A 21,530-nucleotide genomic window follows, 5' to 3' on the forward strand; every position below is an offset into this window, starting at 1 on the left:
AACCAATTTATCGGCAATTCCATGGGTGTACGGATGTTTCATTATGTTACGTTTTGGTTTTAATTTGGTGTTCAGATTGGGTTGGTGCTGAAACAATTTGTTACTAAATAAAATAATGTTCAGGGTAGATAATGTTTTCATTAATGTCTTTTCATTAGGTATTTTGAGTTTGCAAAATTGTTTTTATCGATATTGTTGAATTTTCTAAGGTCTAAGTCTAAGGTCTCTAGAATGTATGGCACGACTTTAGTGAGGGGGGAGGGGAGATGAATGAGGGGCTGAACCAAAAAAAATTGCTTTTACAGCGCGAGACTAGAGTTGGGCTTGCAGTTTGTCCTTACACGTTGAGGAACACATCCAATGACTGGAATATATGTTGAAACTTTTAACTTATCTCAGTAAGATTTTTTGTTAAAAAAACGCATGGATATCTACTTTTAAGGTAAGGCCAAACGACGCGAAATTTATACAAAGTCATAGAACGGTTTCTCATTAAATTAATACAATTTTAAGAGTTGGCTTATAAGAAATACCTCTGGTTATTGACGCGCGAATTCAAAATAACGTGAAACTTATATTCTTCTTTTCTATGATCAACTTACCTGAGTGAATGACTAGACAATGGGTTTTCAGTCTCAGTTAATTTAAAGACAATTTGCCTGTATTACTTTGCTATAGAAACAGGTAGACTAGGCTACCCCAATCTCTCCTCTTTTTGGCAGGCTAATGAGAATCGATGCGTTTTCTTTACTGTACGAACATTGAATTTTTGACTTGCTTTGTCTCTGCGCTCTAGTAATTCTTTTCTTATTAATTTCATATGCTTTGAAAACTTTCTGCAAATTTTAATTAGTTCAGAGCGACACAGGAGCTGGACATCTATGGACTAATATATATTTTTAAAAGATCTCGATGAAAGTTTGTGCGGTGTTGCGTCTGCAGGGAATATCAGGCGTTTAATACCTAGGCTATATTATGTTCACTATGCAAACAGCTTCTGAAAACATTTTCTCCTATTGGGGTAGCCTAGTCTATCTAAATCCACCGCAAACAGAGCAAAATGGATTGTAACGGCAGATGTAAGACTTCATAGAAGTTACTTCACAGGATCATGTTGTGTTATTTCAGTTATGTTGTGGAATGTAAAATGCACTGTATAATCCTGTTATTCCTAAATTCTATAGTAGAAATTAGTTTTTAGAACGGAGGGAGATTGCCGGCATATGTTGCTGCCATAAAGCTGTATTCGCATGGTATCTGGGCAAGGTGCACAACCCAGATCCACATGATGCTCATAATATATAATTTGCTTTTCCTTCAACTGACAATTTATGTCTCTTCTTTGCAGGCTTTTCACAATGCGGTCCCTCAGTATATGGTTCATATTCTTTGGCAATGAAAAGTTTTTCTTGACAGACAAATAATAAGAACACATCAACAGAAAGTTGGCTTAGCCAACAACGAAGCCTTGTCCGCTAGCGCCCCTCAATGGACTAACTGGTGGATTGCAAATAAGTGGGAATTTTCAAGCGACAGGACAAGAGGACAGGATCATGGCAGACTCCATGTATTCCGACCTGATAGCCAGGCACTACAATTTCACCGGAAAGGGACGGAAAGACTCGGGACTGAAGGCAGATTCTGTTATCTTCATCATTGTGTGCTGCTTCATCATCCTCGAGAATATACTGGTCCTTCTGACCATTTGGAGGACCAAGAAGTTCCACAAACCCATGTACTACTTCATTGGGAACCTGGCTCTGTCGGACTTGCTGGCCGGGGTGGTGTACACTGCAAACATCCTGCTGTCTGGGGCCAACACTTACAAACTGACCTCCATGCAGTGGTTCTTCCGGGAGGGCAGCATGTTCGTTGCCCTGGCAGCCTCCGTGTTCAGCCTCCTGGCCATCGCCATCGAGCGGCACCTCACCATGCTGAAGATGAAGCTCCACAACAGCGGGAACACCTGTCGCGTCTTCCTGCTCATCAGCACGTGCTGGTTCATCGCCGCCATCTTGGGCGGGCTCCCCATCATGGGCTGGAACTGCATCAGCAGCATGAACAGCTGCTCCACGGTGCTGCCCCTCTACCACAAGACTTACATCCTCTTCTGCACCACCGTCTTCAGCGTCATCCTCATGGCCATCGTCATCCTCTACGCCCGCATCTACGCGCTGGTGCGCACCCGCAGCCGCAAGCTGGTCTTCCGCAAGGTGTCCAACGGGCGCGGGAGCAAGAGCTCGGAGAAGTCTCTGGCGCTGCTGAAGACGGTGATCATCGTGCTGAGCTGCTTCATCGCCTGCTGGGCGCCGCTCTTCATCCTCCTCCTCCTGGACGTGGCCTGCGACATTCGGAAGTGCGACATTCTGTACAAGGCCGAGTGGTTCCTGGCGCTGGCCGTGCTCAACTCCGCCATGAACCCGCTCATCTACACGCTCACCAGCAACGAAATGCGCCGCGCCTTCCTGAAGATGCTCCTGTGCACCGTCTGCAGCAAGCCGGGGGGCAAGTTCACGCGGCCAATCATCGGCGCCGAGTTCAGCAGGAGCAAGTCCGACAACTCCTCCCACCCCAACAAAGAGGAGCCGGAGTACTCCCCCCGGGAGGCCATCGTCTCCTCTGGGAACATCACCTCCTCCTCCTAGGAAGCCTCCTGCCTTGTGGAGTGTAAATATCCCTCACCACTAATTAATGACTGTGTGTGTGTGTGTGTATGCGTTTGTGTGCTGATGTTTGCCCTGGACATTCCCCCATCTGTAATATTTTTCAAAGGTATTCCGTAGCACCATGGGAAGGGCTGTGGCACAGCGAGAACTCTTTTGCCAGGAAAAAAAGGGCTAAACTGGAAGGAAATGTGTACATAACTACCGATTCTTACTTGAACTGGAAACTGTTTTGTTTCTGTTTCTATGCCTGGAGGACTGCCAGTACTGGAGTTCTCCCACTTTCACATGAAGATGCCACAGGGAAGCACTTAGCACCTGATTTGTAACCCTGACTAATGAGTATTACCCTTCGAAGCAAGCCGTTTCAGTTCAAGGTGTATTTGTATATTACGTACAGCACTTGTTGTAAAAGTGCACATGAAGAACTGTTACAGACATTACTGACACTCTAAAATGAGTCTTTTGAAAGAGTGTAGTCTGTAGGTATTATTGTTGTTATTATTATTATTATTAATATTATTATTATTATTATTATTGTTATTATTATGTAAGGAATACATCTGATGCATTTGTATTTCTTTGACGTAATCCTAAATTTGAGTTCCATGTAAATCATTCCCCAGATTGAGAATGTATTTTGTGCTTAATTTTCTTTTATTGGATAAACCATTGTTCCTGTAGCTGTGCTGTGTAGTTGTAATAATAATAAACCTTGGAAACCGTTAAAAGCATTATTGTCTGGATGGGGGCTAGACTGAGTAAGCCTGAATGAGGTTTATTTTCTTTGAACAATCCGGCTTTTTCATTCTTTCTCTTTCTGTGTTGCCATTGGATATGTTTCTGTGTAGATTTTTGCATGGCCTGTCCATTGTGTCTCCATATACTGATGTCCACTTGTGTAGACTTGGCTTTCATCTAATGCCGCAAATCAACAGTTCTATTTGTACAAAGTACTGTACATGAAAGAGGCAGGATTAACCATGGAATACATCAACAGTGATTACAGTAATAAGCTGATGTAAAAGGCCCTAATCATCTCTCAAACCTGTTTCCTGGGGCTGTTTGTATTAGTCTGAAACCATGTTCAAACCACATTTGAATATTGATATAATTCAAATGTGGTAAAACATTCCACTGAAACTCTTATTTTGTTTTTTTATGTAAAGAACTAAAAATGTATTTGCTTTGTTTGACTCCCCTTTATGCCAAGTATAGAGGCATATAGTGAGAACCAATTCAATGAAGTTGAAATTGCCAAAATGTGTAGCTCTTTTGTTGTCCCACCTCTTATTTGCACACCATAATGTTTGTTTTGTGTGATTATTGTTGCTAGATGGTAATAAAAAATGAAACAAATGAAAAGGTGTGTTTTAAGTGAAATATAATTCAGATTATAACTATTACTTAGAGCTGGAATTCTAAGGTAAAGCTGAAAGCTGTTTTTACAGCTGTTATAGCTTGGCTTGTAGGCTAGCTTCACTGTACAGTGTACAATATGCATGATATTCTTTATACAGTGGGTAAGAAGACAGGCAGGGCATTGATGAGGCAAAGAACAAGTGAACTCTTCTGGTTTTGTCCATTTCCAGTAGACCATTATATTACTTTTCTCTCTGGCATTTCTTATTTTTCTTCTACACTTCTACACTTTGCTAAAATGTCACCACTTGTTTAACATGTTCCTTTTGTACTGTTGGCTCTGTGCTCTACAATTTTCAATTTGTAATCAAACCATCCACATTCTCAGCTTTTATTAAAAGGCATTTTATACACTTTGTAGAACTTACAGCACTTACAAACTTATACACATAACCCTGCATTTCAGGGCACCATAATGAATGTGACAAATTGTTTCACATATATTTCTGTTTAGTCAGGTGTTTTCAATAGCATCTTTAATACATCTTTAAAGACAGCCTTCAGTATCTCCTCTTGATTCTTTATCCTAAACATTATGGAGCTGACAGTATATAAATATAGTTTGTGCAGTGCTGTAAATTAAAACAATAATGCTGTTCCCCTATTCCCTGAAATATAGCAACAAAGGAGCTAATGTTATGGAACATAATGAGAAGCATGAAGCATTACAAGCAAGATTTAACCACCGCACCACATCCATTGTTGATCATTTATGTGTGGTCAGTGAAAAAACCGCATTTTTAAGGTAAGCAGATGTGTTTTTTGCTTACAGACTCACAGATCATTGCTCTCCCGGTCAGTCCAAGTTAATATTGACAAAACGGGGTCCTTATTTAAATGCTTTCATTTCCACTGAAAGAGGTAAGACTTTCATGAGAACACGACAGGTCTGTTCCCACAAATGTCCCCCCCTTTTCAGAAAATGTCATTTTTGTGGAGCGTTGTTGGCGTCATCATATGTTGTAAGTATTCCACCGTGTTCTTGATTGTTTACTTGATTTTATTCCCATATAGACCTGTTACATTATGTGTTGGTGTATTTACTAGACTTAGTTTGACCACAAATGCTATGTGTATTGCAAGAAAAATATATTAACAGACCCTGCTTGGTGCTTATGAATTCTATCCTATTTGCTGTTTCAGATGCATGAGTGCCTTACTTTTGTGGTTTATTTTGTGTGTTAATTTTGAGCCAAGAAATTGATATTTCCTCAATTCACTAAGCTGAAATGGATCATGATGAGATCATATATCTAACTTTGTGCACTCTGTTTTATAGGCATTGGTAGTGTCGAATTGCAAAAATGGACTGGTGAGATGCATTGATTCTCAAACTTGTAATTTCCGTATTTAAAAAATATTAATAATTGTAATAACTTTTTAAATGTAATTTTTCAGGCAATTCTCATCAATAATGGCCAACCATGTGTTATTCTTCTCATCTACAACAGAAGTACCATGGATGAAAGTCGATTCTTCTGATATCAGGGAGGGAGAGTCAGTGAACCTGCTTTGCGGAGTTCCCATTGATTACACCGGAGGCTTCTGTCGCCTCTACAGAAACGGGGAGAAGGACCCTTTAAAAACACTGCAGACTAACTCCTACGTATGTGAGTTCACTATGTCCTCACATGAACTTTTGGCTGGGAGACCCGCTGGGACCAGAACGACAGTTGAGTGCGACTACACACTGCAAAACTATGTGTCCATGCGCGGCAGTGCAGCAGTGGTGGTGTGGGGTACGTTCCAACGGTCATTAGGAGACAGCAAGACAAACATGACTGGTTTGATCATTATCTTTATGTAGACATACACACATTTATGTTTCCTCACAGGCACTGCTGAAAAGCCAGCGCTGAAAATTAGTCCACAGGTGGTCATGCTTGGAGGCAGGGTCCAGGTGGACTGTGAACCCCCCCGGTCGTTCCGTGCTTCTGAATGTATGGTGTACAGAGACAGATTTTACCTGCAGGGAATCCCATGCAGCCATCAGATTACAGCGGAAAGGCTAATGCTGTGGCAGCCCATCTCCTCAATGAGACTATTCAATGAGATCTCTGTTAACTGCAAGTACAAAAAGGAAGAATACATTCGATCAGATCGAAGCAATCCCAAGAAGATATTGGTAATAGGTAGGTAATATATGTGGACATAACTTACAGCCAAAGGCAATGATATCATGTGCCTTTCCAACATTACTTGTGGGCAGGAAATCGTAAAACATAAGGCTATGTAGCTTATTCTCATATACAAATTACATAAGAAATAAAACCATGCCCTCTGTGTCTATTTTCAGATCCCTCAAAGTTGCAGATTTCCTCAGACCAGACAAATGGAACATTTGTCTGTGAGGTCCCAGCCCGTGTTCAGGACTTTGTGCTGCTGCACACAGGCAATAAGACCCTCAACCTGGAGATGGGTGGCAAACTCGTGCTTGAAGCCATAAATAACAGCACAGGCCCATTTAATCAGACATGTCTAAGCATTTAACCTGTCTACTATGTGCTTTATATACTGGCATCTGCCAGCAAATGAATAGACCATAGCTTACATAGGTATTAGGTACTCGGTTCATTTTAAATAGCTGCATTCTAGCCTGAGTGACACAGGACATTTCAAAAGTTTGCAACAATGCAGGTATTAATAGTAATGCGAGAGTACAATGAATTAAGTTATCTTCGTAATGTTAATTTTGGAAACATATGGAAATTTTGCAGTCAACTTTTCTGAAATTTCCTCAGAAGAATACTGCAGATCACCTGGACTAAATCTCAGGTGAAGAACTGAAGTTTTACCTGTGAACAAGGTTTTAAACTGGAATTGTATCAGAAAATGTCAAGCCACATAAAGGGATAAAATGTTGGTTGTGTTACCATTCCGAATAAGGGTGTCTTCAAAGTAAATAAACAATGTGAAAATAATTTTCCTCAGCAGTCTTCCCATTTACCTCATAATATAAAAAATATAATATAATATAATATAATATAATATAATATAATATAATATAATATAATATAATATAATATAATATAATATAATATAGGGCGGCACGGATGGCGCAGTGGGTAGCACTGCCGTCTCACAGCAAGGAGGTCCTGGGTTCGAATCCCCATCGGACGGGGCCTCTCTGTGCGGAGTTTGCATGTTCTCCCCGTGTCTGCGTGGGTTTCCTCTGGGCACTCCGGTTTCCTCCCACAGTCCAAAGACATGCAAGTTAGGCTGATTGGAGAGTCTAAATTGCCCATAGGTATAAATGTGTGAGTGAATGGTGTGTGTGCCCTGCGATGGACTGGGGACCTGTCCAGGGTGTATTACTGCCTTTCGCCCAAAGTATGCTGGGATAGGCTCCAGCCCCCTGCAGCCCCCTGCAGCCCTGTTCAGGATAAGCGGGTTAGGATCATGAATGAATGAATGAATAATATAATATACACTCAGTGAGCCCTTTATTAGGTATTCATGAGACTTATTTTTTGGACTTATTAAGTCTTCTGCTGCTGTAGCCTATCCACTTAGAGGTCTGACGCATTGTGTGTTCAGAGATGCTCTTCTCCATACCACTGTTGTAATGCATAAACATATTTGCATAAACAAGCTGGTGTATAGGTCTACCTAATAAAGTGATCACTGCATGTAATATAATATAATATAATATAATATAATATAATATAATAAGGTGGGCAGGCCTGAACAGAAATGGCTATATTAGCCTTTTCAGGATATCTCCTCTAGATCACTGCTGTTACAGGACAGAACAGTTGGCTAAAAACAAGTATGTTATTTGGGCCTCATCATGATCTTAACATATCGTTCTGAATGAAAACGTATACAATACTTTAACCATTTGTTTTTATTTTAACATTGTTTTACATTTGCATTCTTCTTTTTGTACATTAGCTATGTATGTATGCATCTTGAGATAATTTGCTCTTGAAGAAAAAATATAATAGTCCAAAAAATAAATTATATTCCACTTTGTGGTATTGATTCTCACATCCTAAACATCACTGCTGTAAGATTATGGACAACATACACACAAACACATGTGTAACCAGGGAAAACCTGGTCAGGGAAAACAGCCTTGTCACAGCATACAGACATTATGATCCCAATGCTAGAACAGCACTCCTATTCTGGGACACTGCGAATACGGCCTGAGGTGAGGTTTCCTATCAGTATTACTCATACATTACCACATTCTGTCACTAGGTGATGCTCTATTCTAACAGCAAAATTGTTTTGCTCTTGCCTCACATGCAGGTCACTGTCCTCATGGTAAATAAAAGGAAATATCTACAAAATGCGACAACACAGGACATTCATTTGTAGTTACTAAAGGAGTGAGCATTACGGAAGAGGTAAAGTTTTGCTGTACGCTTCTGTGGGTACACCTGTAAGATATGCTGTTTGCTTCATCTTACCCCCTTTTTCAGAAACTGTCCTGTGCATGGATTGTTGTCATCATCACATTTGGTAAGTTAAAAAAAAAAAATGTATCATTGCCTGTGCTTTAGTCTTTTATAGCTTTATTACACAATTGGTTAGCGTACACTGAAATGAATTTGTTACACATTTTGTGGAATGTAATACATTTATACTGCGTTACAAGGCCGTGGTTCTGCCCTATTTATTGTTCAACATTTTTAATAGACACTGTGTCTTGAGATTGACCTTGTAAGTGTTAAAATATCAAACTGGGGCATGTTCCAAGAAGCAGGATCACTGAGTTAGCTGGATAACTACACAAGGTAAACCAGGTACAGCTGTTTTTACTTCACCCCATGTTCCAGATTTGGTGGGGTCCAACTAACTCAGAAATCCTGCTTTGTAGAATTGTTTTCACTTGGGTGAACTGAGCTATGATTAAATCCTACTGTATATCTCTGTCCATTCTCTGTTTTACAGACTTTTGTGATGCTAGATCATACTGGAGTGGTGAGATATTCTTGTTGCCAAAGTTGTGACATAATTATTTTTTTTAAATATTATTGTAATAACATTAATTTCTTTGTGAAACATAGCTAAATGCCAACTAAGTCATTATCAATAATAGAATAATCCATGGATCATCTTTCTCATCAATAACAGATAAACCATGGATCAATGTCAATTCATCTGATATCACGGACGGAGAGTCGGTGAAAGTGCTCTGTGGAGTTCCCATTGATTACACTGGAGGCTTCTGTCGCCTCTACAGAGATAAAAGCAAGACCCCTTTAAAAAAATTGCAGACTAACTCCTATGTTTGCGAGTTCTTGATGTCCTCTCGTGAACTCTTGGCTGGAAGACCAGTAGGGACCAGAACAACTGTTCGATGTGACTACACTTTGCAAAACTATGTGTCCGTGTCAAGTGACAATAGCGTAGTGGTGGTGTGGGGTACGTTCTCATTTCCGTTATGAGAGACAGTGTCAACGACTTGTCTGAATTCATGTTATTATATAAAGACGTGTTGTTTCCCTTATCTCAACAACAGGCATTGCTGAAAAGCCAGCACTGACAATGAGTCCACAGGTGGTTATGCTTGGTGGCAGGGTCCACATGCACTGTAAAGCCCCTCGATACGAGGCTTCTGAATGTAAGGTGTACAGGGACACATCGTACTTGAGTGACGTCCCATGCAGGCATCAGATAAAGGCGGAAACCCTGATGCGGTGGGGGCCCATCTCCTTATTCAATGAGATCTCTATTCATTGCAAATACACTGAGGAAGGACGGGAGTACTTTCAAACAAATCCAAGTGATGCCAAGAAGATATTAGTAGTGGGTAGGTAACTTATGTGGACATAGCCCAAAGCCAAACACCATGGCGTCATATGCCTTTCCAAAATGATTTGAGGGCAGTAGTTTCTCCAATAATCATGAACTGTGTTTTTATAAGGTTAATACATCTGAAATAAAAAAGTTCTGAAGTGCAAATCACATAAGAGATAAAACCATGCCCTCTGTGTCTATTTTCAGATCCCTCAAAGTTGCCGATTTCCTCAGACCAGACAAATGGCACATTTGTCTGTGAGGTCCCAGCCCGTGTTCAGGACTTTGTGCTGCTGCACACAGGCAATAAGACCCTCAACCTGGAGATGGGTGGCAAACTCGTGCTTGAAGCCATAAATAACAGCACAGGCCCATTTAATCAGACATGTCTAAGCATTTAACCTGTCTACTATGTATATACTGGCATCTGCCAGCAAATGAATAGACCATAGCTTACATAGGTATTAGGTAGTCTGTTCATTTTAAATGGCTGGCATACTGACATGCTTCTGTGCAAAAGTTTGCAACAATGCAGGTATTGATCGTAATGGGAGAGAACAATGAATGTTAATTTTGGAAACAATGCCATGGAGGAAATTGTGCCAATTTCTGTTAGCTTCTGACAAGAAATCTCCATAAATACCTTTGAACAAGTTTCTTGAGTGGAATTGCTTTGGACTATATAAATCCACATACAGGGATACATTGTTAGAATGCCAGCCAACAAAAGGGAACATAAGAACTTTTGTAGCCAATTGATGTTGGGGTAGCAAAGTGTGGATTCCCAGTTTTTGCAAAAATCTGACCCACAGAACATTCCCACAGAACTGTCATGGGATCTTAAATGACCACAGGGAGTCAGAACCTTGGTTTAATAATGTCTCAACCAAAGGACGGCACATTCTACAGCAGGAACGATCATCTCTTGCAAATCCAGATCCAGCCCTAGCTTTCTTTTCTCCCAGGTAATTAGAGCTATCGGGGCCAACCAGGTAAAGGGAAGTTGAAAAGCCAGCAGTTCTCGTCACTACACACAAATGTCACTGTGCTGGTGCATTAGATTTATACTTGGTCCAGAAGGAAGAGGGCCCCCTGCTGGCCTACCAATACCTCTTCCACATTCGTTTCCCTAGGTGTCTCCACACCTGCTTAGTAGTTTCAGCAGTTTCGCTAGACTATTTACTTATTGATCAATCAGGCTAGGTTACCCGTTTTCACAAAGTTCATGTTGTTAGGGCATTATTTGGAATTTCAATGATGCAATTCATACATTTTAGATGTTTTATATTTTATTTTGTTACTTTATATTTTCTTTATCTGGAGGCTAGGTTTCTATCATTCGTTAAGGATAATAGTTTTTTGTGTAATTTTTTCAGGAATGCATTTTCAATGAAATCATAATAAAAAAATATTGTTTTGAAATAATAGTACTTTGTTTCTATTTCTGTAAACTTATCGTTCTGTGTGTTAATTTTAACCTCATTATGTTCTACTACAGAGTATTCTACAATCGTATTCATAGTGGAGCTAGACAACCAAAAACTGAGATATGCTGTTCAACATATTTCTTTTACCAGGAGAAAAACTGCTAGTGAACCAATAAAAATATGCACGTGGACTACTTACCCCAGAATCCTTGCATTCATATTTCAATACAAGGCATGACGGGACTGGAAGTTCTATGTAACCCGTGTCCTCGCTTTGCTCCTTCCTAAATACATAGGAAAGAACAGCATTTCCCGGAAGATTGAGCGTCTTTTACTGTATTTTGGCCCGCCTTGTACAATGGAAGTATGTGAGCGGCGAAAGGGAATAGCTGAAAAACTAGATTTTAGAAAATTACTTAGTAACTGATGCACGAGAATTTGACATTTTCATACGTTGTTGGTCAACGGTCGCACGTCTTGTTTAGTTTTGCATTGCGTATTCCATGCTTTGTTTTTGTGATTTGGGGTTATACCAGGCACCACCCCGTTTCAGGCAACAGAGTGATATCGGGTAGGCTTCGGATGATCACCGACCTGCAGTGTGTTGTACTGACCGAAAAGGGGGGCTAAGGCACGGCTGTACTGAATGGGCTTCATCGGTGGACAAAACAAGAACGAAAAGATACTGAAATGTGCATCTATTAGCATGTATGTATGCATAAATAAACAGTCATGAGCTAACTCGCTAGCTAACAGCGTTAGCTGATGTATTATTGGTAAAACAGTTTTTCTTCTAAAATAAAGCGAGCTAGCGTTGCATTCCACCTCGGTTCGACTGCATTCCATCCAATTGGAAAGGTAAGAGCGAAACTTTATGACATTTTACAAATGTACGGACACCCGCTGAGAGTTTTGGGAACGGTTTAATTTCTATTTCGGGAGGCGAACTCCCTAGTTCGCTTGCCAAACTTTTCTCAGAACAAGACATTACATTAGGCGTATCGGTGTCTCTATGGCTAACTGGCAAGCTAACCTCGTTATCGACTTGCTAGCTATATATCTTCAGTTCAGCCGATTTCATATCATACATATTTTTTAAACAACAATACGAGAATGCATGATGAGAAATGTCAGTGTCTTTCTACATGTCAAATGATTACATCATACCGAGGTTTATATTGGCTTGCTAAGCGCTACGCAAACGTTTGTGCAGTGCTACCGGTTATGCCATCTCTGCTGTGCACAGTGTTTTAACTAGCTAAAGTTCTCTGTGATTAGGTCGAGCCCTGCAAGCAAGATGGAGAGAGCAGGCAGCATACAACTGGACATCCCTGATTTCAGCAACTCCGTGCTATCCCATCTCAACCAACTGCGCATGCAGGGACGCCTGTGTGACATCGTGGTCAATGTGCAGGGCCAGAGTTTCCGTGCTCACAAGGTGGTCTTGGCTGCCAGCTCCCCGTACTTCCGAGACCACATGTCACTGAGTGAGATGAGTACCGTATCTATTTCAGTGATCCGTAACCCCACAGTGTTCGAGCAACTACTGTCCTTCTGCTATACGGGGCGCCTCTGCCTGCAGCTTGCTGACATAATCAGTTACCTGACAGCTGCTAGTTTCCTGCAGATGCAACACATCATTGATCGCTGCACTCAGATCTTGGAGGGCATTCACTTCAAGATCAGCGTGGCTGACGTGGCTGAAGACCTGGGGGGCAGTGGGCAGACTCACAGGGGTGGGGGGCGGACCCTGGAGTCTGGAAGAGGGGGCGGGGGCCAACGCTCTCTCAGCCCTCGGCACAGTAGCGCCAGGGGCGTTGGCGTGCGGGGAAGCGGAGAGGTCGTGCTCGATATTCGGGATGTTAGGGAAGTGCGAGAGGTTACTCCCCCGGACGAGTCCATGAGCCCCCAGATTGTGGAGCACAGCGGATTGGGCTCAGAGGGACTGACCCAGGTCAACAGTGTGGGGAGCAAGGAGCCCATTCTGCGGATAAACCGGGCGGGGCAGTGGTACGTGGAGACGGGGTTGGAGGCTAGCCGCGGGGGCGAGGAGGAGGTGCGGGTGGTGGACGGATTGCGGATCAAGACAGAGCGGCTGGAGGAGTGGATGGGTGCAGAGACCCACGCATCCGGGGAGGAGGGGAGCAGTGCGGAAGAGGTGGCGGCCATGGTGATCGACACTACAGGACATGGGACGGTGCCGCAGGAAAGCTTCATCACAGAGGCTTCTGGGGCCAAGAGCTCACACCCCTCCAGCAGCTTCAGCGAGACAGAAAGGTGTGTGAACTAGTGAGGACACAGACATGTAGAGCAATTGAAGTCTGTCATTTGTCTCTGTTTTGGAACATTGTGGATGTCTCCATTTATTATCACCTGGCTGTTTGCAGTCAATTATTACAGTGTCAAAAAGAGGATTAAAGAGGACTTCAGTTAAGCTTATTAAAAATATATCTTGAAATCCAAGTCTGCATATCCGTGTCTTTGTAATGGAAGTCTTTGTTGTGCTCTCCATTGTCAGGTTCAGTCCAGCAGATAGTGTAGTGGTGATGGCTGAGCGTCAGAGAGCCAAGAGTGAGTCTCCTGGGAGAGTGGATGATCAGAGACATCCCACTTCACAGGTATGTCCACGCTACCATGCTCCCAGCATGCACAGGGGCGGATGCGCTAATGGAAATGATATATGCCTCATGCTCTTTAATTCTCTTGAACTGAACTCCCTTTCTACAGCACTGATCACAGCATGTGCATCCTTGAAAACACGCTGCTAGATGTCACTTATTTTCTCACCTTGTCAGGCTCAAAATTGTCAGTGTTAGTCTGACAACCTTTGCTTTCAAATGTGCTGTACCTATACCCAACTGTGGGAATGTGCTTTGCTAAGAATAATAAATAAATGAGTTAATACTTCTAGATTAGTGCTTATATTCAGTGCTTTTTACCCTTTTTGGACTGTCGACTCATACTGCAATGGACATTACAATTTCTGTTGATCTGGGAGAGCAAAGACAAGAATTTACTTTCTGAAACGTGATGTCAGCTGTCACTTCTTGTACCATTTTTCGGGAGTCAGGCTTGCACAGACGTGAGTCAGAGGAAGACATCTCCCATGTGGAGCAACAGACACACTTGCAAGCACCCGATTGACCAGTGGTGGGGGGGGTCACATAATGTGCAATGAGATGGTGCCTCTCTGCAAAAGCCTATTATACCCTGCCCTGCAGGGCTGCCAGCCACAGTTGGTACTGGCACTGTCCAGATTCAATACCAAACCATGGGATATCAACTGTGTCATAACAGGATGAGTCACTCAGTCTCCCAGAGAGATTGTACAGTGCCCTCCAAAGGTATGGTAACGGAAGTGTGAAATTTGTTATTTTTGCCACTTGGATTTCAGATGAATTTGAGACAGAATTACAGACGATCAGCTTTTATTTCATGCTGTTCGCTTTGCATTTGCAGTGCTCTCCAAAACTGTAGTAATGGTAAAGTTAAATTTGTTTGTTTCCTATAAAAGCCATTTGGATTTGGGATCAAAAGATGAATATGTGATAAAAGTAACTTGAGTTATTACATTATTACACAACTGTCACCCTGAATGGTTGCAGATCTTTAGACAGAATGTGATATTAGACCAAGGGAACCTGCATAAACACAAAACACATATAAAATAAATAAATAAAGAAACTATTATTTAATGAAAAAGTTACCAAACACGCAAACCCCTGTGAAAAAGTAACTGCCCCCATAAACTTCATACCCAGTTGCACCACCAGCAGCAATCAAACACTTCCAATAATGTGATTGGTAGGTTTTTGAGCATGAACCGCTCATTTCATGTCCTGCCACAGCATTGGGTTCTAGTCATGACTAGGCCACTCCAAAACTTTCATTTTGTTTCCTTTCATCCATTCTGATGTGGACTTACTTTTGTGTTTACCATCAGACTAACAGCACCATGTTTGACTGTTGGTTTGATGGTCTTACTGTGAAATGCCTTTTCTTTTTGCCTGACAAAATGAGCCCTGTGTCCGTATGTCTAATATTATATGATGACTGAAGATCTGAAACCATTTAGTGTGACAGATATGCAATAATAGAGGAAATTACAAAGCAGGCAAATACTTTTTTCACAGCACTGTAGTGTCATCTGAGAGGCTGATTTGATCAATTGTCTTATTGAAATGACTAACTTGTGATTTATTTCTCCACCCCATTCCCCCATTTATCACCAGAGGGAAGAGCAGGCCATTTTCGACATGGGAGGATACGAGGACTACTTGCGTGAACAAGTAGGCGACCGCTGGTTTCGTTACAACCCCCGCCTGACTTGCATCTACTGCTGCAAGTCCTTCAACCAGAAGGGCAGCCTGGATCGGCACATGCGTCTGCACATGGGCATCACCCCCTTCGTCTGCCGCATCTGCGGGAAGAAGTACACGCGCAAGGACCAGCTGGAGTACCACATCCGCAAGCACACCGGGAACAAGCCATTCCACTGCCACGTCTGCGGCAAGAGCTTCCCCTTCCAGGCCATCCTCAACCAGCACTTCCGCAAGAACCACCCGGGCTGCTCCTCTCGGGAGGTGTCCCACAGCGCCTCCCCCGAAACCACCACCGTCACCTCCCGCGGCGGGCACAACGAGGACGGGTCCCCCTGTCAGGAGGAGACCGAGGGCAGCGGCGGGGCGGTCGGACCGTCCTTCGGGGAGCCCGTCCAGCCATCTGTGTCCACCACAGGCCCCGATTGATGGAGGAGCTTTGGGGAAGGGGTGTCGAGGTCATAGTGGAGAGCCAAATAATTTACACGGAGGCAGCGCGCCTTCACGTCCTGCTCACTTGCAGAGGGGTTTGATGGCTCACAGATGGAAAATGGAGAGTGAGAATTCGCCTCACTTAATATCTCCTCAAAAGTGGGGTGGGTTGTTGACATGAAGACAGCTAGCCACCCCTTTTTCTGAGGAGAGAATGAAAAACCTACTGAAATAGGTGGGAGCTTTTTTTTTTTGTGGATTTTTATTCATCCTCTCTACAGGAATAGGTAAAGTGGTCATACAGTACATTGAGGACACGGCAAAAATAGATAAACCGAATACATTTTTTTAGTACAGTTATATGGTGTCTCTTTGATAACACATCTACCTTCACAGTTAATCCGTACAGAAAAATCTGACAAAATAAGAATCAACTCTCCGGCGACCTCAGAGCCCGAATGGGTGCAGTGCAGTTTGTATTTGTCCTGTTTTATACTTATGTTACAGCTTTTATACCCGTTCTGTTGACATTACTTGCACACACAGGGGTTTAAAATGCATCACCTTCAGACTATAGTTACTGTTCATCTATCGTCACAGTGTATTTATAGCTTTGCCAAAAGCTTCAGTATCAGATATAGCTCTACGTTGGAAAAGAAAATCATGGAAGATAATATATTTTATTCCTTTATGGAGGATTAAACTGGTAAAAGTAAAAAAGATATAAAGTGGTACTGTACTTAGACTAAAATTAGACTAAGTAATTTACACTAATATAAATACAAAGACCAAATCCTTGGAATAAATAAGTGCAAAAATAATTGTCAAGATAAAAATGAAAAGCATGTTGCTAATATTGTATTCTGTCAATCTGAAACCACTGGCAGGATCAGACAGGCCATTGGGTAATCAATGCACAGGAGCTATGTTCAATTATATTTTCCTGAATTCATGGCATATTGCAACATAGCTTTAGCCCCAGTTGAATTCTAGGAAGGGGTGAGGGAAAATTACAGACTGCTTTAGGGACAGGTAACTGCTCTAGTGTTGGCTACAAAGTGGAGTGAGTGATTGGTTGGAATATATATTTCCATCAAAATATTGAGGTAATGGAACCTACACTGTGTGTAGAGGTTCGGTTCTTGCTGTTTGTACAGTATATAATTTTTTTTTTTTTTAATAATTCTTTTTTGCTTTGTTTGCTGATCCATACCCTCAATTTTGTAAATTGTGCTCTCGGTTTGCCAATCCATATGCTCGCATTTCAAAACTGAGGGTACAGATGGGCAAACCGAAAGCAGGGATCGCAAAACCCAGAGTACGGATTTCCGCGTGTAAATATATATTTTTAACCTAATGTGACTAGGAGGCTCTGTACAAAACCGTGTCAAACCTCAGAAAACAAAAACTGCAGCAACATTTTGGCATATTTTGAAATGCAAGCAATAGTGTACAACAAGCAAATTATTGAATACAAGTTACAAAATAGCTGAAAATAGAAAAACTGGCATTTTAATGATGAATAATTATTAAAATAATAATGAAAATTATAAGAATTAACATTATTATGACTTGGTAAAAGTCATGTAAACTTAGGTTCAAAAGGATATGAAAATAATTTTAGTGCCCATTGTATTATGTCTTTGTCAGCTTTCCCACCAGGGATTAATATTAACATAGGAATGTGAAAAATATTATGAATGTAACTACAAGTGAACCTGGATCCTCCCAAGTTCCAAGCGATATCACCACTATCATATCATAACTGCACTCACTTTGTTATTCTATATTCCTTATAGGTCTCAATGCAGTATTACAGTGACCACTGTAAAAAAGCTAACTAAAAACAAACTTTGCTTTAAGGATTATAAAAATAGTGTTTGGGTTGGGATAGCGAGAAATTGGAGATTAAAGAGAGACAATTTTTTCCTGTTTACTACCATCTGGCTGTCTGGTGTGAAAAGTGCTCTTAAATCAATTGCTTTTGACAGAATGGGAATATTATTTAATGCAATAAAATGAAATTATACATGTTGACAAAAATACATGTAGATTGAAATGTAGATTGACAAATAAATGAATCATTTATTGTAAGCATTTATTTTTGTCAACATATATTTTTCTCATTTTGCCAGATTTAATCCTCCATAACACCTTTTGCCTTGAGACAATCTTAATAAGTTACTTAACATTTGGGTCATAAATGGATCCATGCCTCTTAATTACTAGCAATTTGGAAATAATATCTGTTAATATCTTCTATTGTGTCCCCTGGTGTCTTCAGGATCAATACAATATATTTTTAGTTGAATAACTTCAGTGCTTCTAATTATACTGGTTTGTGTACTGCTTCAAGTGTCTTGAAGGAACAGTACATCCATGGACCAAACCAGCACAATTACAGTGTATTTCAGTGAACTGGTAGGGACAAGCAGGGGAAAAAGTTTTAATTTAGCTTTTTCAAAGAGCTCAATCTTATGCATTTAAGTAATCTGACTGGCATAGTATTGGCATAGCATTTAAAGCCAGTGAAATTGAAAGATTGCTTTATTTATCGGTATTTATTTTAAACTCTTTTTAGTTTTTTATATTTTCCAAATGATGAAAATCAGCTGCTGAATGTTTATTTTTAAAAACCTAATATAGAAAACACACAACGGACTTCAACTGCAGATAAGCTAAAGTACAGTTACCTCTCTGGACTCAGTTACCTCACACACACATATCAATACGCAATACAGCTCTGCTACAGGCAGACCGGTGCATGCACTCTGCAGAACTGTAGGTGAATTTCTCTTTTTTGTATGTTTTGACTGTTTTATCTGGTGACTGCCTTGGAAAAAGGCAGCTGTGTTTTATATCTTGTTCAGCTTGGACTGCATGTCAGGACTCTTTCAGTCATAGCTGTGGGGGGATACTTCTCCTCTGAATCTTGGGAGATGGGAATCAGTGGAGCGAGGGATGTGGGAAATGCAAGTGAATGACCAAGAAATCACAATAAAGCGATTACACATACGGTCATCTTTATGAATACTCCAGTGAAAAATAGGAGGATATTGATTGGGAATGTCGAAATTCCTTGGGGAGGATCATGTGCAGAGAAAGCAGAATTCCCATCCTTGGAAAAGGAGGTCCTTGGTCATGGGCACATGATATGACATGATTTTGAAATGGCCACGAATAGCTGTTCTGTGTGAACGACGGACGGGATGGTGCATACAGGAGTTGTGAAATGCATCGGTACAAAAGAGGCATATTCCTGACAACAAGAACAATGGTCCAATTCCTCTTCTAACACCTGCAAGCCAAAATGACAACATTGAGCACTAATGAAAAGATGTTTAAAACAATAAATACCAATTTTTAAATGACTACAGATATATATTATATATACATGTATTTAAGCAAAATTGTATTTATACAGCAGTTGATTTACAAGTAAAATGTTTAAAGGAAATGCTATAGCAGCAAAATGATCTGGCTGTTACCAATGTTTAGGCATTTTTTAAAATATACTGAGCTGTGAATCACATATGGGTGTGAAAAGATTTTTATTGGTTGATTGCGAGTGTAAAAACAGCTACTGATTTCCTATTGTTTTTCTCTCTCACTTGCTTCATGTGACAGATATGGCAGGTATCCTTTTCCTCTTTACACACCTCTGTCTACACTTCAGGTCCTCAACACTTACAACAGATATCAGGTATTTTATGTTTTTTTTAACGCTTACTTGTTTATATTTAAAGTTTAATATAGACTGGGTTCTAGGGTTGTCTTTCTGTAATCCAGGGGTAAGATCATAGGTTATACGAGCTGTTTCACAAGTGCAGTTTTGGGGGGGGGGGGGGGACTTGAATCGTTTTGAATATATAAGTTTTTGTTTCTTTTAAAAAGTGCAAAAATATGCTAACGCAGTGGTAGCTATGACTAAGATAAACATTCTAAATCTTAAGGTTATGGTAGCAACAAGATGATTACAGTTGTTGCAATGGATGGGCCAGAGGGTTCATTAGGATACATCAGACAGGCATTCGCTGCAGGGCTACTCACAGCTGTTGGAGAACTTCCAAAACACTCCTGAAGCAAGGTTAAATCTTGGATTGTTAAATCTTCCTGTTTTGTTAATTGTATGAAAATAATATTGGAGTCTAGGGTAAGATTCCTAAATAAGGAATCTTCACTGGTCTTACATGTTTCTTTTATGGGTTTCAGGCTTTTTGAGTGTAGAATGTGTGAAAAGTCTGATTGTTAAAAATTGAAAGCACTCCGATTTAAATCGCAAATGACTTTCTAATTCGGATTATCATCTGGATTTTAAAAACAAAAATAAACATTTTGTTTACAGCCTAAAGATAACGTAAGTTCCCTGATACTGAAACTACTTCTGTGCAGGACCTTGGTTTGTGCACTGCAGTTGGTTGAAGTGTTAATTTGTGTGATGATATAAATATTGTGCAATTTGCCCAGTTACTGTATGCAAAACGTTCAGAAGTGTACTGAGAGGCAGAGCCCCTCTCTGGCCTTTGGGTGATGGAGTCATCCTGCCCTTCTCTGGAGGAAGTGCTACCATTCTGCCTTTTGTCTCTGTGCAATTTTAAAAAGTCTCAAATCCATTTAATCTTTATTTTAAAGCTTTAATAGCAACACAACCAGAAACAAATGTATATTTATAGTGTAAATATGAATATCTGAACATTTTTCATGTGTGGATGTAAACCTAAAGATGTATTGTTTCACATCATTGACATGAACAAGCTTTCTCACTCCAATTCACCATAACATTGCATAACAGTAGTTTGTGTATTTTTGTTTGTTTCTCCCTCATTTACTTCTGTTATATGTGAATTTTTCAATGCCATCTTTTTAACAAGCTAGTGAAATTTTTTCATTTAAGACCTGCAATATTGTGGTTAGTAAATTCAATTACCGTGCAGCCAAGCTGTGAAACATAAGCTGTAAACACTGACTGCTGACCCAAGTTTGCTTCCTCTAGAACAGGAATGTGCATTCGCTTTGCGATGGGTCATATCAGAGACAGGATTCAAACAGGAATTTATCTCTTAGAGAAGTTTCTGAACACATTGTTTGTTAAAAACAAATTATGCGACATACTTATTGCAACATACATTATCATATGCTTACAAGCCAGGCTGAACATACATAAAGCCTTGTGTTAGGACTTTTGCTGTCTTATATAAAGTTACAAAACAACATTTAAAAATTCTGACATTGGAATAAAGTAATTTGAGGACACGATGTTGATGCTGTGGACAATGCTTACTCTACATGTTTATTGTCCCCTGAAAATGAAACCATTCTACAACTTCCATTTTCTGTTTCTGTTTCTAAAAATGTCCATAGATCTAACTGGATCATTACCAACTAGTTAATCGTTTGGATTGCAGGAAAAAAAAAATCTATCACAAAAGTTACTATGTTGAAATTATTATTACCAATTATTATATTCTTCAGCGAATCAATCTTACAAAAAGAAAAATCCTTAAAACCTAGTTTTG

General features: G+C 40.6%; 4 protein-coding genes across 4 annotated transcripts; all 4 read left to right on the top strand.

Annotated features, from left to right (window-relative positions):
- The first annotated feature begins 317 nt into the window (after positions 1-317).
- s1pr1 (sphingosine-1-phosphate receptor 1) lies at positions 318-4,028 on the top strand. The gene is made up of 2 exons (XM_061239419.1): positions 318-442; positions 1,349-4,028. Exon 2 carries the CDS (start codon positions 1,554-1,556, stop codon positions 2,643-2,645), a length of 1,092 nt encoding a protein of 363 aa, XP_061095403.1. The 5' UTR covers positions 318-442; positions 1,349-1,553; the 3' UTR covers positions 2,646-4,028.
- A 1,342-nt stretch (positions 4,029-5,370) lies between these two features.
- Positions 5,371-7,006, top strand: LOC133125826 (uncharacterized). Its single transcript, XM_061237490.1, has 4 exons — positions 5,371-5,397; positions 5,537-5,824; positions 5,921-6,217; positions 6,382-7,006. The coding sequence occupies exons 2-4, from the start codon at positions 5,548-5,550 to the stop codon at positions 6,573-6,575; spliced, it is 768 nt and encodes a 255-aa protein (XP_061093474.1). The 5' UTR covers positions 5,371-5,397; positions 5,537-5,547; the 3' UTR covers positions 6,576-7,006.
- Positions 7,007-9,126: 2,120 nt separating this feature from the next.
- Positions 9,127-10,489, top strand: LOC133127758 (uncharacterized). Its single transcript, XM_061240906.1, has 3 exons — positions 9,127-9,461; positions 9,559-9,849; positions 10,044-10,489. Exons 1-3 carry the CDS (start codon positions 9,341-9,343, stop codon positions 10,235-10,237), a joined length of 606 nt encoding a protein of 201 aa, XP_061096890.1. The 5' UTR covers positions 9,127-9,340; the 3' UTR covers positions 10,238-10,489.
- Positions 10,490-11,594: 1,105 nt separating this feature from the next.
- zbtb37 (zinc finger and BTB domain containing 37) lies at positions 11,595-19,835 on the top strand. The gene is made up of 4 exons (XM_061239523.1): positions 11,595-12,121; positions 12,542-13,540; positions 13,782-13,881; positions 15,496-19,835. The coding sequence occupies exons 2-4, from the start codon at positions 12,561-12,563 to the stop codon at positions 16,009-16,011; spliced, it is 1,596 nt and encodes a 531-aa protein (XP_061095507.1). The 5' UTR covers positions 11,595-12,121; positions 12,542-12,560; the 3' UTR covers positions 16,012-19,835.
- Positions 19,836-21,530: the final 1,695 nt, after the last annotated feature.

The sequence above is a fragment of the Conger conger genome, chromosome 4 (assembly GCF_963514075.1).
Source record: "Conger conger chromosome 4, fConCon1.1, whole genome shotgun sequence".
Taxonomy (NCBI): domain Eukaryota; kingdom Metazoa; phylum Chordata; class Actinopteri; order Anguilliformes; family Congridae; genus Conger; species Conger conger.